Source organism: Thunnus albacares, chromosome 3 (genome assembly GCF_914725855.1).
Source record: "Thunnus albacares chromosome 3, fThuAlb1.1, whole genome shotgun sequence".
Classification (NCBI taxonomy): Eukaryota; Metazoa; Chordata; class Actinopteri; order Scombriformes; family Scombridae; genus Thunnus; species Thunnus albacares.
In genome coordinates, this window is record NC_058108.1 from 34,127,822 (window position 1) to 34,143,767 (window position 15,946).

A 15,946-nucleotide genomic window follows, 5' to 3' on the forward strand; every position below is an offset into this window, starting at 1 on the left:
ACGTGCAATTGCTAAACCTACTCAAATAATAATTGATCCTAAAATGACGGCAGGTAAAAAACAAAAGAAGCAACCAAAATAGTTTGAGTTCTTTATTGAGGGGGTTGGCTGTAGAAAAGGAGCAAACTCTATGTTTTAGCACCTTAATACAAGTTATAAAATTAACTGCTGGTTCTCTGGGTTCTCCTGATAATACACAACAACTGGCTGAAGAACATTATGTAACATATAGGCTTGGAGAAGGAGAAGCATTTAATTCACAGAAACCAAGCAACAAAAATGTCTTAATTTGGAAAATCTGTTATATTTAATTACAATCAAGATTAAATTTACAAATTTGGAACCTGGGATTTTAATCAGTGCACATGACATTAGCATGTAACATAAGTTAAAAACACAAAAGGAATTTTACAAATGTTGTTACCTGGAATTAGACAAAAAAAAAATATTTAAATACTGGGTGCAGCTGTCTAAGGCATCTTTAATTCATTAGAAAAAAGATCTAGAAGTCTTATACAAAGCAGGAATGAAGCTATACAATGTCACATTATATTTTATTCCTTACACACTGTACAAAGTCCATTTCCTTCTGGGCTGGCCACGCCAACCACAACACTAGGCAGCTTAACTTTAGTTTTTTTTTTTAATATCCTACATTTACTGTGTCTAACCAGACACACACTGTATGTACATATTCAAACATGAAAATACAAACATAAATATGAGCAGGCTCTGTCTATCCATCCCAATGGCATTGCATGTCTCCAGACACATTCTTGAAAAAATACACCAAATATTGGCCACCTAAATTATTTATCGCCCTTGTGAAGCACTTTGAGGAAAACTGGTTAAAAGTGCTTTAATAATAAATCTGACTTGACTTAAGTTCTTGGTCAAATTGCCAAGCAGTTGCTTGCTTTGTATTTAGAGCACCACAGCTTCAGCAGGCTGCACCATTCATTACATATGTATGTCACAGTATTTAAACACGCCACAGTGAAAACTCAAACCTTCAACACAGACGTAAAGCTGCTACCAACTGCCCGATGTTCACCACGCTAATTTGACCAAAAAGCTCTTTTGACAATAAGTCGGTGTATTTCTTAAATGAAAGGAACTCCCATACAAGCTCAGGCTTCAAACTGACTGATGACCTGTAAGTGAAAAGTCAGTACATCTCCGATATATCAACAACGATATGAGCAACAGTATGTTTTAAGTAACTTGTGTGAATACTGTACAGTAGGCCTAATGCTGGTCATCTGTATATCAACAAAAATTAAAAACGTCTCAAGTGTTAATTTAGAATTAAAGCTATCACATAGCTGTAAAAAAAAAAAAAAAAAGTTTTTGCATCTGGTGACACGATTGTCAAGTCAGGCCAAAAATTGGAAATGCAACCATATATACAGCAATGCATAGGCTACAAATCACCAAATCAAACCATGAGTAAAGCAGAATAGCAGAATAGAGTTACCCTGGAATTTTGTCTTTTTATTTCTCAGTACACAGGATGATCGTAGGGCTGGGTATCGTTTCAAATGTTTGGATACTAGTGCTGCTGCCATACCTGACTTCTGGTACCACTACGAAAATGATACTTCTTTCGATACCTTACTTTGAAAACATATTTTCTTAAACTATACACACAAGTAAAAAAAAAAAAAAAAAAATTTACAGTTAACAAAAGAAGCATAAGTTATCACGTTGTTTAAACACAAACAGCCACACAGGAACTTGAAGTCTAAAACTGGTAAAATTTGGATTTAAATCACAAACTATAAAATCGAAGAACAAAGAAAATAAGAGCATGAATCTGACCAGACATTTCTATGCCAACCCTCCGGACTTGATATTCAATGCTATGGACCCATTTCAGCACCGGTCAGTACCAAAAAAGTATTGAAATTCGATACCCAGCCCTAAAAGTAAGCGTACCCGTTGTGGTATCCAAGAAGGATAACCAAATGTGTAGGAACCTGGTTTGAATCCAGCAGGGAAAAGGAAGGTTTGAGCAGGTTTGAGCAGGTTTGACACTGGGGTGGTCGACTCCTCTTGTTACTTATATTTCACTTGAACTAAATCGTAAGCACCTGATGACTCGAGAGACCTTTCTGACCTTTTTTCAGAGTTATCGATTCAGCCCTGTCGCCCTCAACGACACAGGAAACGAAGAATCTCTCTAGAAAGCTGAACTTGGAGAATTTTAGGTAGTAGATATGATTTGAAACGTGAAAATAAACGCTTCTCCGTTTCCATCATCCTGGCCAAACTACTCAGAACAAGTCCAAAGTACCATGTGGCACGTTATCTTTTAAAGCTAACAAATGATGGTGAGCCATTTTCCAACAGCCCTGTCCCGACGTCTGGCCAAGTTACTCAACGCTGTCTCCTCTACCTCTTTCATTAACTTTTCGGAGGAGTTTCTGTGAAGCATCGGAGTCCTCCACAGCAGTTTGATCCTTCCAGATGTTACTAATGATCTCCTTGTTGCAACTGAAGAAGGTGACATCCCTTTTCTTCATGATCTCTGTGCAGCTTTTCATAAGGTTGATCACAAAATACTGACTGATTACTTCAGAATTTGGTTGGGTGGCTCCCTCTCAAATCTGGTGTTCCACAGGGTTCAATTCTGGGTCCTCTATTATTCTCCTATTATATGTTTCCACTCTGTGACATCATCCCCAATCATGATAATTATTTTCACAACAACAAAGATATGATGTACCAATGAAAATTGAGAGAATCACACCCCTTCAAAAGGCCCAAATATTGCCTTTTAGAGCTCTCAAATCTCCTTAAAGTTGATAGAAATCATTTCCATAATACTGTCTTGTCCCTGCACAAAACTCCATCACCAACCAGACGCAAGATAATATCAATATAACCTTGCTATGCGTGTTTAAATGTGATATTAGACTCAGATTTGTTTTGAGTCATCAGGGGTGTTCAGTCTTGTTTTTTTGTTGTTGTTTTTTCCAGTTTTAACATCCTGAATTTCCAGGAAAATTCTGTAATTAACATTTGCTGTCACTGTTCCTGCAGGAGTCGAGATATTCAATCTCAGCAACTCTTCGCTTGTTCCCTGTTTGTTTGGAAATTGATTTTAAAATCTGAATGACAACTTTTAAGGCACAGTGAGTTCTGGCCCTGCACTGCATGTTAAACCTTTTACGAGCCTGCGCTCAGCCTGAAATGCTGCTATTTGTTCTGAGGACTTGGCAGCTCAGTGACTGTCTGAAACTTTGCCATAAGAGATGCCAGGCCTTGGATCGCCATGTTGAAAGAGCTCCTTCCAGCTTGATCAGTACCCTCAAAGCACACTTGAACATGTGTTAAAATGTTCTTTTTACAGCCTCTTTGTATCTCTGCTGTAAAATGTTTAAATTTTTAAATTTAAGTCTCATTTAGTCTGTTTTCTTTTGTATGTTGAATTCTCTCACATGCCTACTTTGTAAATCAATTTAATACAATTGTATGGGAAAATGCTATAAATAGTTTATTATCATTATTAATATTATGTATGATGGTATGCATATACACAGATTTGTGTTATTTTGGCCGATGTAAACTTCTAAAGTTTTGTTTGGGGAATTTCATGTAATGGTCCCCAACTTTTTGGGTATACAGGTTTTAAATCAGCAGAGACTCCTGCTGAAACACAAATAGCTTAAAACAAAATTACCATTCCACTGAGGTAAAATAAATTTTTGTTAAATGTACAAAATCCGGTGTTGAATTTCTTTTTTTGATGCTTGATGGCCAATTTCTGGGAGCTCCTGTTGTTGTAAGAACAAAGAAATAAAATAAAACTTGTGCAAGTAAAACCAATCAGGAGTCGAGGGAAGAAAAACAAAAAGAGCCGAGAGGGAAACTGTGACTGGAGTCCTGTGGTCTTGGGTGTTGGCATCTGAATAATTCTGTGGAAAATCTTCCCTCAGAGAAGTTCATAAATAAGCAAGCAGAGTCGAGCATCTGTGTCTGAAGCCTCGCCATCTCGTCATCTTACGCGTTGAGGCGGAGCTGGTGCTGGTCTCCGCTCAGACCAGAAAAAACAAAAATAAACTATTATTAATAAATTTGCTGGATCAGTTTTGAAGTCCACCAGGAAGGATTTGTTTGTACACCACGCTACAAAGTGTCCCAGAGGAGTGAGAGAGGAGATATACAGACTTTTTTTGGAGTATGTCCCACTATGGGACAAGTCACAGACACTCCCTTGGTATGGTCTCCTCTGCCCCTCCTTCCTCTAACACAGTCTTTAGTTTTTGAGAGTTTGTCTGCGTATACAGTCAACATACTGTCTGCTCACAGGTTCTTGGTGTTTATGTGAGTCTTGTAATGCTTCGTCAGGTGGTCACTCCTCATGAAGCGTTTCTGACACTGGCTGCACTCGAAGCGCTTGTCTCCTGCGAGGGAAACAAAAAAGAAAGTGGTTGGGTAAAGGGGGAAAAATCTTCCACTAAGGCTAACGGTAACACCAAAGACAACAGGAGCTTTCTTGTGTTTCAGTGTGTTTCAGTGTGTTTCAGTGTGTGCGGCAGACAGACCTGTGTGTGTCCTGGCGTGCCGCTGCAGCTCGTCGCTGCGTGTGAAACGTTTCCCGCAGAAAACCCAGTTGCAGACGAAGGGCCTCTCGCCGGTGTGCAGCCGGACGTGAGCTCTGAGCAGCGACGTTTTCCTGAACGTCTTCTCACAGCCGGGGACGTGGCAGATGTGCTTCCTCTTCCCCACCTCCCCGGGCCTGCAGAGCGTCCACACACAAACACGCTCCGTAAGACGAAGTTTTCAGGGTAGATGGGAGCACTGAACATAACTCCTAACGGTCTCTAAAGGTCCAGTCTGTATAATTTAGTGGCATCTAGCCAAACGGACTTGGCAGAAATGGAATATAATATTTATAAGTATGTTTCAATTAGTGTGTAATCACCTGAGCCCTTTATATCTACATAGGAAGTGGGTCCTCTTCCATGAAGCCTGCCATGTTTCTACAGTAGCCCAGAGTGGACAAACCAAACACTGGCTCTAGAGAGGACCTTTTGTGTTTTTTGAGGCCACCGTAGGTTCTCCTTCACGCTTGGAGGGGGAGGAGTATTCAGTTGGTTACAATCTGCAACCTCACCGCTAGATGCCACTAAAATCCTACACACTGCTCCTTTAAAGCATAAAAGGGAATTAAAAACCTTGAAAATATTATATGCATGCAAAGAATCAGAAACCTTATTCACCAAGTACATAAATAACTACAAAGGGTTCGTTTTGAATGAATTGTTTATGAGAGATAACATTTAGAAAAATAAATCTTTGCTTCTGCAACTCGGAAAAAAAAAAGTTTTTATTTATTACACAAAGGACTCAAAATGTTTAAGAGCAAACATCTAGTTCAGTAATTAATTGAACATCTGTCCTTGATACCTATTTCTAGTTAGTATTATTCCATCTAATTCTCCATTCATTACACTCTTATCTGCAAGTCTGCAGCGTTTTTCAAGAGCTGATTCAATCCTGTGATGACTAATAGATTAATGTATGTAACTATAGCTGCATCCCAATTCAATACTAGACACTAATAAGCAGGTTTTAATTATAAGTATATACTGAGTTCACACTGGAAAAGTATTAAGTAACTTAGTAAATTAAGTATTCTCAAAAAAAAAATGGTGTAAATAAGCAAATCTCTAAACTACGGCTGCTGGTTGGGAAACAGTGCAGGAAGACTTTTAATTCATATCTTTCACTGTAACTTTCACTCTCATGTTTGATCTGTCTTCTTCTATTTTACCTTGTTTTTATTTCCACTTTAACTTTTTTTTAATGTTTCTTTTTATAACGTGTTGTGTTTCTTTTGCATTTTGCCTTGATGTCTTTTATGTTTTATGAAAAGCACTGTGAATGGCCTTGTTGAAATGAGCTATTCAAATAAACCTGCCTACACGACACAACGCAGAGTCAGACCCACAACAAGTACAAAACAACAAAATATATTCATTTTTTACAGTCAGCCAGGTACTTTTATCATGTCTATTCAATCTCTTCCCATTTCTCCTGTTACTCTCCACTGTCGATTATCTAATAATGATCTTTAAATACGAGAAAGGCATCAAATTCTGGTATTTTTTGTGAATGTTTCACCCAGCACAATACCACGGAAAACCTGCACAAGTACAAATGTAATACTGACATGTACGGTATATGTTTACATATACAGGGATTTCAGTAACATGTCCATCATTATCCATGATCAATAAAATCTTCATCCGTTCCTCGTGTCTGTATAAACAGCCGTTCAGGTTCTCCTTTAACCCTCGGAGCCACACTCACCTCTTGTCTGCGTCTTTACAGTTGGGGCAGGTGCAGGCCATGCGTCGCTTCTTCTCTCCCGGCTGGCTGGGAAGCTCCAGGGTGAGGGTCTGATCTACCTGGATGGCCGACTGGCCCTGCGCCGCTGCCAGCTGGAGCCCTCCGCCCTGCATCGTCTGCACCGTCAGGTGCTGCTGGCCTGAAAAACACAGAGACAGACTCACTGAAAGAGACGCAGCAGGACTCCGGCCGCGGCTGCCAACTTCCTAATTAGAATACGAGTTCACTGGCAGGAGCCAAAGACGACTGAAACTCTGATTAATGATTAATGGTGACATTAACATAATACAGACACATGAAAGCAATGAACTGACAACATATTCTAAACAGATGGAGTTTCTATCTGGAGTTGATTAAGATGGTTTTTTTCTTTTTTTTGAGAAAAGTAGGAACTCTTACTCCAAGCCACAAAATGTAATCGTTTTGCATTTGTTTGTACTAAGAAGCTTATTACAGTACATGTTTGAACATATGTGATGTTTATTTTGATGTATGCAATGATGAATATGATGTCATGTTTAATATATGAGATATAAGTTTTGATATTTGTGATATTTTTGATGTACTTATTGAATAGTTAATAGCTTTGAGATGTTGATTAGTTAACCACGCCTGCCGTTATAGAGCTTGTCTTCCTATTGGTGTGTATGGATGTATAAATATGGGTGTGTTATCCGTTTTTGCAAACATTTATGACCTGATAAGGACTCGAGTAGGATTGACATGTTGTTCTAACTGATTAAATGTTGTGGCTTGGAGTAAGTGTGCATGTGTGTGTTAATAATTAACAACATAATTAAATTATTCTGGTCCCAGTCTATAGTGTCCGTTGCCTGTTTCCAGAGAAAATCCATCAATTATGTCCTCAAGGTCATTAAAAAAACCTGACGTAGCCTTGGACCAACATCAACTCACCTCCTGCGTTTGTGATGGTGACAGGAACTCCCTGAACTTGGACCCCGTTGATGCTGATGGTCTGCACCGCCTGGGCTGCTGAGGAGAGCTGTGACGTATTCAACGCGATGATTCCCCCCGCCGGGGCAATTTTAGCCAGAGTCCGCTCCTTCCTCCCCCCGGCCAGTGTCCTCTTGGTGCCCGCGGGTGACGAGGTGGTGGTGGTGGCGACAGAAGTGGTGGGGGTCGTTGTTGTGGACACTGTATCCTGGATCTGGACAGACTGCCACTCACCCGATGCTGTTTTGAAGAGGATCTGAGAGAAGAAAGGAGTTTTTATTGTTTCCCCTTCATGCTTTAAACAGTAACGCCGCTGAAACTTCACACTGTACATAATAATCACAACGAATGCAAACCAAGACCAACAACACCGAGTCAGAGAGGTGAGACGTTGTCTGAACGAATACCTGCGTAGGTGTCGGCTCTGCCGCGGCGACCTGCAGGCTCGAGGGGACCGTCTGTCTCTGTGGGACCTGCGGCAACGTGGCGGAGGCGGCCTGCACCACCTTCAGGGCCTGCTGGGGGATCTGAACCACCTGAGAGTCATGTTTGGGTTGGACCAGCTGGACCTGCTGCACCACAGCTGGCTGCCCGGGACTCTGCACAATCAGCAGGTTGTTTCCTGCCTGTAAATACAAACAAGACAGAGAAATACGGTGATGTTCATGTTTAAAGCTTTTAGAAAACTCATCTGGAGTGATGTGACCATTTTTCACCATTTTCTGACATTTTATGGACAAACAATTAATAGATTAGTTGAGGAAATAATTGACAGATTAGTTGTTTGGGCCATAAGATGTCAGAAAATGGTGAAAAATGTCAATAAGTGTTTCCCACAGCCCAACATGCTGTCCTCAAATGTCAACAACAAAAGATGTTCAAGTTTACTGTCATAAAATCCAGTAAAATTCAAATTCGTTTGCAGTTTTGGCTGCTGGAAAATAATAAAAGGGTAAATCAGTGAGGTGTCTCAGATGTACCTGAATGATGTTGTCACCAGCTTCTATCAGGATGGTCTCCATCTGCTCTGGGGGAGGGGAGGCAGCCTGCGCAGGAGGAGGAGGCGGCGGCTGAGCAGCCAGAACCACTTTCTTCTTCCTCCCTCGTCGTCCCTTTCCTGTAGTGGGAGGGGCCGCTGCCGTCTCCGTGACGATTTGAGTCCCGCCCACCTCACCGGTAGCCACGTTGAGCGGCAGCGTGAGCCCGCTGGGGAGCTGCACCATGTTTGCGGCGGTGTTGTTTGACTTTCGCAACTTGGGCGAGGGCTTGATGGCTACAGTCTTCTGCGGCGTGACCGGGGTGGCGGCTGCCGCTGGCGCCGGCACCGTCATGGGAGTGGTGATGATGGCCTGGTTGGTGCCTGGTATGAGCTGGATCTGGCCCCCCTGTGGCATCATCTGGATGGTCTGGGCGCCCTGGATTTGCGGCATCACCTGGTACTGGATGTTGGCGGGGGCGGCGGTGTTGGTACGAGCCGGGCTCTGCTGGATAGTGAGCACGATTGGGCTGCCGGGGGCCGAGGAGCCCAGACCGGCGGGGAGCTGGATCACATTGCCCTTGGCTGACAAGAAGCCCAGGTTTTTGGGCGGAGCAGGGGCGATTGGAGCCGGCTTTATGGGGAGGAGCCTGCGAGGCTGCGGCTGAGCTGGAGGAGAGGTGACAGGAGCCTGAGCAGCGGGGGGGCCGATCTTACTACAAGTGGCAGCCAGGAGGGCCAGAGGAGAGGGCTGGGTCTCCTGCAGGGAGACACACAGTCAGACGACTCAGATACAACACACACGGTCTGCTCGCAAACCAGCCTGACAAGAATCAGCACTTAGAGAGACAGAAGGTGAAAAAACTAAACCAACAGATATCCAGAACTATAAACATGTAACCAGGACATCACCTGAGAATTAAAAGGAGCCTGTTACACACACATGTGAGGCTGGATTATATTAATGAAATCTATTATTACAATGTTTTTCATCAAATACCTTGATGCTGATGTACGTCAATATACCTTAATGTGAGAATGTTTTAATGACTGTTGGTGCTTTCAAAAGACAAAAAAAAATATATATATATATATAACAGTAAATTCTTAGTCAAGTGGATGAAATGACCAAGCAAACAGAGGGATTTATTGTTCATTTCACTCAAAACAGTTAAATAATTTCAAGAAATTGTGTCATTAAGTCAGTTCCAAGTAGCACGACAACAATTATTCCATTAGCTGATTGAAGGAAAATTAATAGGCAACTATTTTGATGATCAAATAATCGTTTTGGTCATTTTTTTAAACAAAAAAATGCCAAATATTTGCTGGTTACAGCTTCTCCAATGCAATGATTTAATGCTTTTCTTCATCATACATGATAGTGAATGAAATTAAACTAATGAAAGTGAAAATCTTTGGGTTTTGGATGGTTGAAAAAAAAAAGAGGTATATAAAGATATCACCTTTAAACCTGCAGCGCGGAACTTTTACATATAAATGAACATCCGTTATATTCAAGCTCTTGCCAGACAAGTTCACACAATGCTGATCACCGCCTGATAAATCTCTCTGTATTTCACAGTATGACGTAGTTTTTAATGTTTTCTATGGGCAGAGCGCACTAGCGACACCTCCAGCTGAGTCGGCTAACTTCCAGTTAGCTCTCTGCTAACTTGAATAAGGATAAAATAATTTAATCATGCTGCTCTTCTAGACTTTCCAAATGTTATCAGACCGAATGGATCAAACTCTGATAGTGAAATCATTTCATGCGGGTTGTGTGACGCTCAAAACTATTTATCCACCGTTTTACAGCCACGACAGTAGCGACAGAGTAAGATACAGCAGAGCCTGTGATGTAAGTACAACAGTGTTTTTGTAATTACTCTCACTGCCAGAAGGGGGAGACAAAAGTCCCACAGACCAGCTTTAACTTTAAGTTATTTGAAATTATAACTGCATTTTTTCTTTCTGATATAATAACTCATTGAGAAAATAATCAGCATGTTAATCAATAAAGGAAATAATTGCTAGATGCAGCACTAGTTGAACCACATAGTAACTTTTGGAGTTTTCAACCACGTCTTACCTTCAGCTGAAACTGAACAAGACTCACACTGTTCCCAAAGTTAAAGAATCCAAGCTCAGACATTTAGCTCCACATCACAGCTGTGACGTCATATTGATATAATCTCCAAACTCTCAACTGTTAAAGTAATAAATTCACTGCATGATCAAGCTGCTTCACTGTGTCAGCTCTCACTTCCATTTTTTTTTCCCCAACGCACTGAAAAACTTAAATTTCTAAAGTGTGATCCCGGCACAGAGGAGTCACGGGTTAAATGAGATTAAGATGAGTAAAAAGAATGCGACCGAAGCGTAGAGAGTAGCGGGACGCGGCGTCCGGCTGTTACTCACTTGTGTGGAAGCGGTGGAAGGCTGAAGGTATTCGCTGGGACTGACAGCAACAGTGGTGGCCATACTGTCCTGTTGTTCTGGGAAAACAAACACACACACACACACACACAGCAGAGTCAGTTTCAGGCTGCCTGCGCTGCAGCATCTATTTTCAGCGGTTTGACGGTTCAAGAACATCACACAGGACATTCCTGCGAAACAGAAACACATCTAAAAGAAGGCGAGCTGTGTAATCCTCATCAGTTACACTAATGAGGGAATTAACTTGTAAATATTTGTAGAGCTGCAGCGATTAATCGTTTTAGTTATTATTTATAAGCAAATATGCTGAATATTTGCCGGTTTCAGCTTCTCAAATCTGATGATGTAATGCTTTTCTTCGTCATTCATCGTAGTAAACTGATTATCTTAATTTTTTGGACTAGAGTAGCAACTAACAATTGATTTCATTATAGATTAATCTGCCATTTATTTTCTCAATTAATTGTTTTGTCTATAAAATGTCAGAAAATACCCGTTATAATTTTACCAAAGGTCTTATTTTGTCTGAAAGCAAAAGATATTCAGTTTACTATCATATATGACAAAGAAAACCATTAAATCATCACTTTTAAGAAGCTGAAAGCAGCAAATGTTCAAGCATATTAGCTAAAAAAATGACTAAAACAATGATTCAAATAGCTACTGATTAATTTTCTGTTGACTGACTAATCGATTAATCAATTAATCAACTAATTTCTGCAGCTCTATCTTGGACTGTGGTTGACATTTAAAGACGTGACCTTTGACCTTTGACTCTTGAAAATTATAACGGGCATTTTTGGATTAATCAACAACAGATCATGACAATAACTGTTAGTTGTAGCGAGTCAATAATTAGTCGATTAGTCAATTAATCACCGACTGTCGACTCAAAACGATTGACTGATTGAGAAGAAAATGTCTCTGATTCCAGTTTCTGAAACGTTAATATTTTCTGTCTTTAGTCCTTTATGAACATCTTTAGGTTGTTGACTGTTGTTGACATTTTTCACCATTTTATGAACCAAACAACTAATCAAGAAAATAATCCAACATATCAATCGATAATGAAAACAATTGTTGCAGGCCTCAATATTTGCATGTAAACATATTCTGTCTCTTACAGCATTAATGAATGACAGTTTTAGGTAAATATATATAAATATTGATGGCAGGACATTCACATCTGATTAAAGGGAACTGTGGTGTAATTATGATGCACCGTGCTGTTTAGACATATGAAGACCACAGGATGATACTGGTGTTCTGCTGGTTTAACCCTCTTTACTACACGTCCCAGTTACATGTGTTACTAACCATTTTCCAGTTCCACTTTTTCTCTCCCAATACATAATCAAAGGGTTTTGATTAATACTAAGTATCATTCCAATACCAGTCAATCATTCCTCTATATGTAAATGAACACATGGCTGTAAGTAAGATGAGACCAGAGCTGCACAGATGAATCAATTAGTTGACTGACAGATAATTACTCAGCAACTATTTTAACTGATTAATCGTTTAAAATTGATCCTTTTTCAAGCAAAAATGCCAAACGTTTTCTGGTTTCAGCTTGTCGAACGTGATTATCTGAAGCCGTCTTGTGTCATAGACGGTAGTAAACACAACGTCTTTGACTTTTTGACTGGACATTTGAAGACGTCACCTCCAGCTCTAAGAAGTTATAAACAAGACATTTTTCACAGTTTTCTTACATTTTATAAACAAAACAGTAAATCGATACAATATTATTCGATAATTAAAAATAATCATTAGTTGCAGCCATAGTTGAGACTTTGATAAAAACATTTATTTTACTGTTTATTTATAATGTTCTAGAAAGTTATAAAGTTATAGTGATACCACATATTTATCACAGTGACTAGAAGGATTTAATTTGGATCTATCACATCTAGCTGACAACTGATCTGTTTAAACTAATATTTATGTTGCTTGGTACTGGTGCATCACTCAGTTATTTAGATTTTTGAGGTGTTTTTGCCTTTAATCAACAGCAGACAGTAAAGAGATGGTCAGACAATGAAAGAGGTTGAACCAGAGACCAAAATAAATGTTTCTTAATATTAATCATTACACTAGTGGATGAAAATTATCTTGCAAACAATTATAAACTGAAACAAGTATTTAATCACAGGCATTATAATCTCTTATTTTTGTTAGACAACATATTTATCTTTAGTTATTCACTGCACACTTTCAATCTGCACTTTATCAGCCAACATTAAAAGGTTGCCAGCGATTCACTTTGATTGATTATCTATCTGAAATACCTTTCCAAGTCTCAAGTTCATTCTCATGCAGCAACCTACAGCTGTCCGAAATGTGAGAAAGAAACATGAACCATCTGTAAACAGGGCGTCATAACCGTGTGTGAAACATCACAGGTATCTTCTGCTAAAGCTGATGTAAAGTAGCATCAGGTAAGCTGCTTTCCATGAAGTTAGCCGAGCTGTAATGTTTGGCCTTGAAAAAGCATAAACACAAATAACTTTGACAAACACTTATCAGACTACTGGCAACCGTTCAGATGCTCTCTAAGCAGACAAATGCTCTTTTGGACTGCAGTCAAAAACATAAAGCGAGAAAAAGGCAGAATATTTATTAAGATAAGTATATTATATTCCTGTTCATATAGCAGCATAAGTACATTTAGGGCAGGCTGCCCAATAGTTTAAAGAGCAGGGTAAATCTTAGGCACCAGGGTTAGATGCTGCCTGACGGCTAAAGTGGTAAAACATACATATGATGAGTAAACTACAGTGCAATACAGCTTGTACACAACATCACAAGTTTTTAAAAATATATATCCTGAAACAAATTCCAGTGCAACAGATACATTTACAGATTAAAAGTAGGCAATCTGCTGCCGCTGTGTTTTCGCTTCTGATTTTATGTGGCCGTATTGCTTGGAGGGTATTTTTCGGTTTAACTCCACATACAGTTTGTCATCAGACAGTCATGAACACAGGAAACAAACTGAATTATTAGTATTCATAGTATTTAAGTACATCAGCTGAGCTCAAGGCTTGGAATCAAACAGCGGGTGATCATAACCACATGACAGCCACAGAGCAGTGTCATAGCAACCAAAGCGACAAGTGCACAAGCTGCCGGGGAAGTACCAATTCATCGGCTACTCTACGCCATCAGCATTAAAGCAGGCTTTACTACCAACAGCCCTGGTTTGTGTCTCTCATGTACCATCACGTTCAAGTCCGACAGCTAAGCATTTGTATTTTGAAAGCCAAGAAAGAAAATGTTTGAAATATTTTGTTTTGTGCAGTGGGCACATATTTTTTTCATCATCCAATGACCATCTGGGTTTGACCACCAGGTTGTTTGTTTTTTCAGAAAAACAGATGCTTAGCTCCCTGACGCCAAAGTCATGATAAGAAATGAGCAACACAATCTAGGGCTTCATTACAATCACACTCAAACATGGATAAAGATAAACTATGTTATGTTTATTATGCATGAAATGTCTGAAATACCAAACACAGATTGCTTAATTCCGCCACCTCATCTGTCAACACTGACCTTTACCCTGACAAAAAAAAAACCAAACAGAGTCTGTTTCCTCTCATGTCGTCACTCATCAAGTATTAATTGAGAATAAGTATAAATGCAGCTGGTGCTTTAAAGGGCAGGTTCACAGTTTTTCAAGCCAGGAGCCCAAATGAACACTGAAATAGAACAAATCCACAGTGTGTCCACACATTTAAAAGTTGATGTGAAACTTATATGAGGCTTCAGCAGTCTGAGTGAGTCATATCAAGTGGATATCTGACACATTTACAGTCTTTTAAGCATCAAATTTCCTCTTTGTGTTTCCTCGGATAGTGTTTCCCTGTTGAACTGCGGTAGAAGTATAGTAACAAAAAGAGGGACTTTGGTACTAAAAAGACTGTAACGTTGAAAGATATCTACTTGATTTAACTCATTAGGACGGCTGAAGCTTCATATTAGCTTCAGATAAACTTTTAAATACATTTCTGCACAGAAGGAGGACTGTGGATTTTGTCCCCCATCACTTACATTGTAAGTGCATTATGAAGGGATCTTATCAGTATGAACAGGAGGAATGTTTACAGCAAGAAAAACACGTTTCAGTGTTCATTTGGGCTCCTGACTGTTGTTCTAAGAAACACTTGAAAAATTGTGAACCCGTCCTTTAAACTTTCACAGGAGGACACTTCAGCCAGCTGAGCCACTAACGTTAGTCTCTCTTAGCTGAGATACATTTATGGACATACTAACGTGGATGTGTTATGGCAGAGCTGCTAAGTCAGCAGATATCTTCACAACAATGAACCCTGCTTCTGCGTTTTTTTTCCACAACCACCACCAGTTATGCAAGTGTCTCTTTAAAGCCTTGCGAGTAATAATACAGATATGAGAGAGAGAAATAAAAAGGCAAAGCGGCCTCAAAATTGATTTGCAGCTAACGTTAGCTGGCAAGCTAATAACTGACCGGGGCAGAGTGAAGCAGCTAGCGGCTAACTTAAGCTGATTTGATCCGTGTGGAGCTTAGTTTCGACTTGAAAACGGACCGATGTGGCACCGTTACTTGCACTATGTATTCAACTTTGTATTTTATTGAGGATTTGGTTGTTTCAGATTTGTAAAGACAACAGACGGAGCAGCTGTACACTCGGCTAGCTGACGCGTAGCTAGCGAGTCAAACTCTCTTTGATTAAAAAAAAAAGGTAGCCGTTTTCCGGAAGTGCGTTGCTTCTTTTTTGCTTCACACAACTGCCGGAGTCGCCCTAAAATATACTTAATTGCACCACATCGTGTCCCCGTGCGTCCCCGTTCAAAATAAATACAATGTTTTAACGAAGCAGAATGTAATATAAACACCAATGTTTTAATTCCTACCCACCGCTCATGACGACATTCGCTCTCCGCGAGCCTTGAAGACCGAGCCCGTAGAGGAATCCGCCCGCGCTGCTGCACCAATCGACGGACAATGGCGCCTTGAGCGACGGCCGTTCCGATCAATCGGCTGGAGCTGTCGTTGTGATTGAAATTCGACTGGACCAATCCGGACACAGAGTTTTGCTACGTCAATCGATGGATGACGGTTCCACCAATGGGATGTCGAGGTTATGCTTGGAGGGGGCGTTTTTCTCGAGCGAGCAGGAGAACCATTTCACTGACGTCCCTAACGGCCAATGTGAGTTTTGAGGGGCA

The 15,946-nt window shown here is 40.2% G+C and overlaps 1 protein-coding gene across 1 annotated transcript; it reads right to left on the reverse strand.

The window, feature by feature from the left end:
• Positions 1-77: 77 nt before the first annotated feature.
• Positions 78-15,743, reverse strand: sp2 (sp2 transcription factor). Its single transcript, XM_044340383.1, has 8 exons — positions 15,636-15,743; positions 10,712-10,788; positions 8,295-9,050; positions 7,722-7,940; positions 7,276-7,570; positions 6,322-6,499; positions 4,551-4,744; positions 78-4,409 (listed from the first exon to the last, which is right to left on the reverse strand). The coding sequence occupies exons 1-8, from the start codon at positions 15,640-15,642 to the stop codon at positions 4,309-4,311; spliced, it is 1,827 nt and encodes a 608-aa protein (XP_044196318.1). The 5' UTR covers positions 15,643-15,743; the 3' UTR covers positions 78-4,308.
• Between the last annotated feature and the right edge of the window lie 203 nt (positions 15,744-15,946).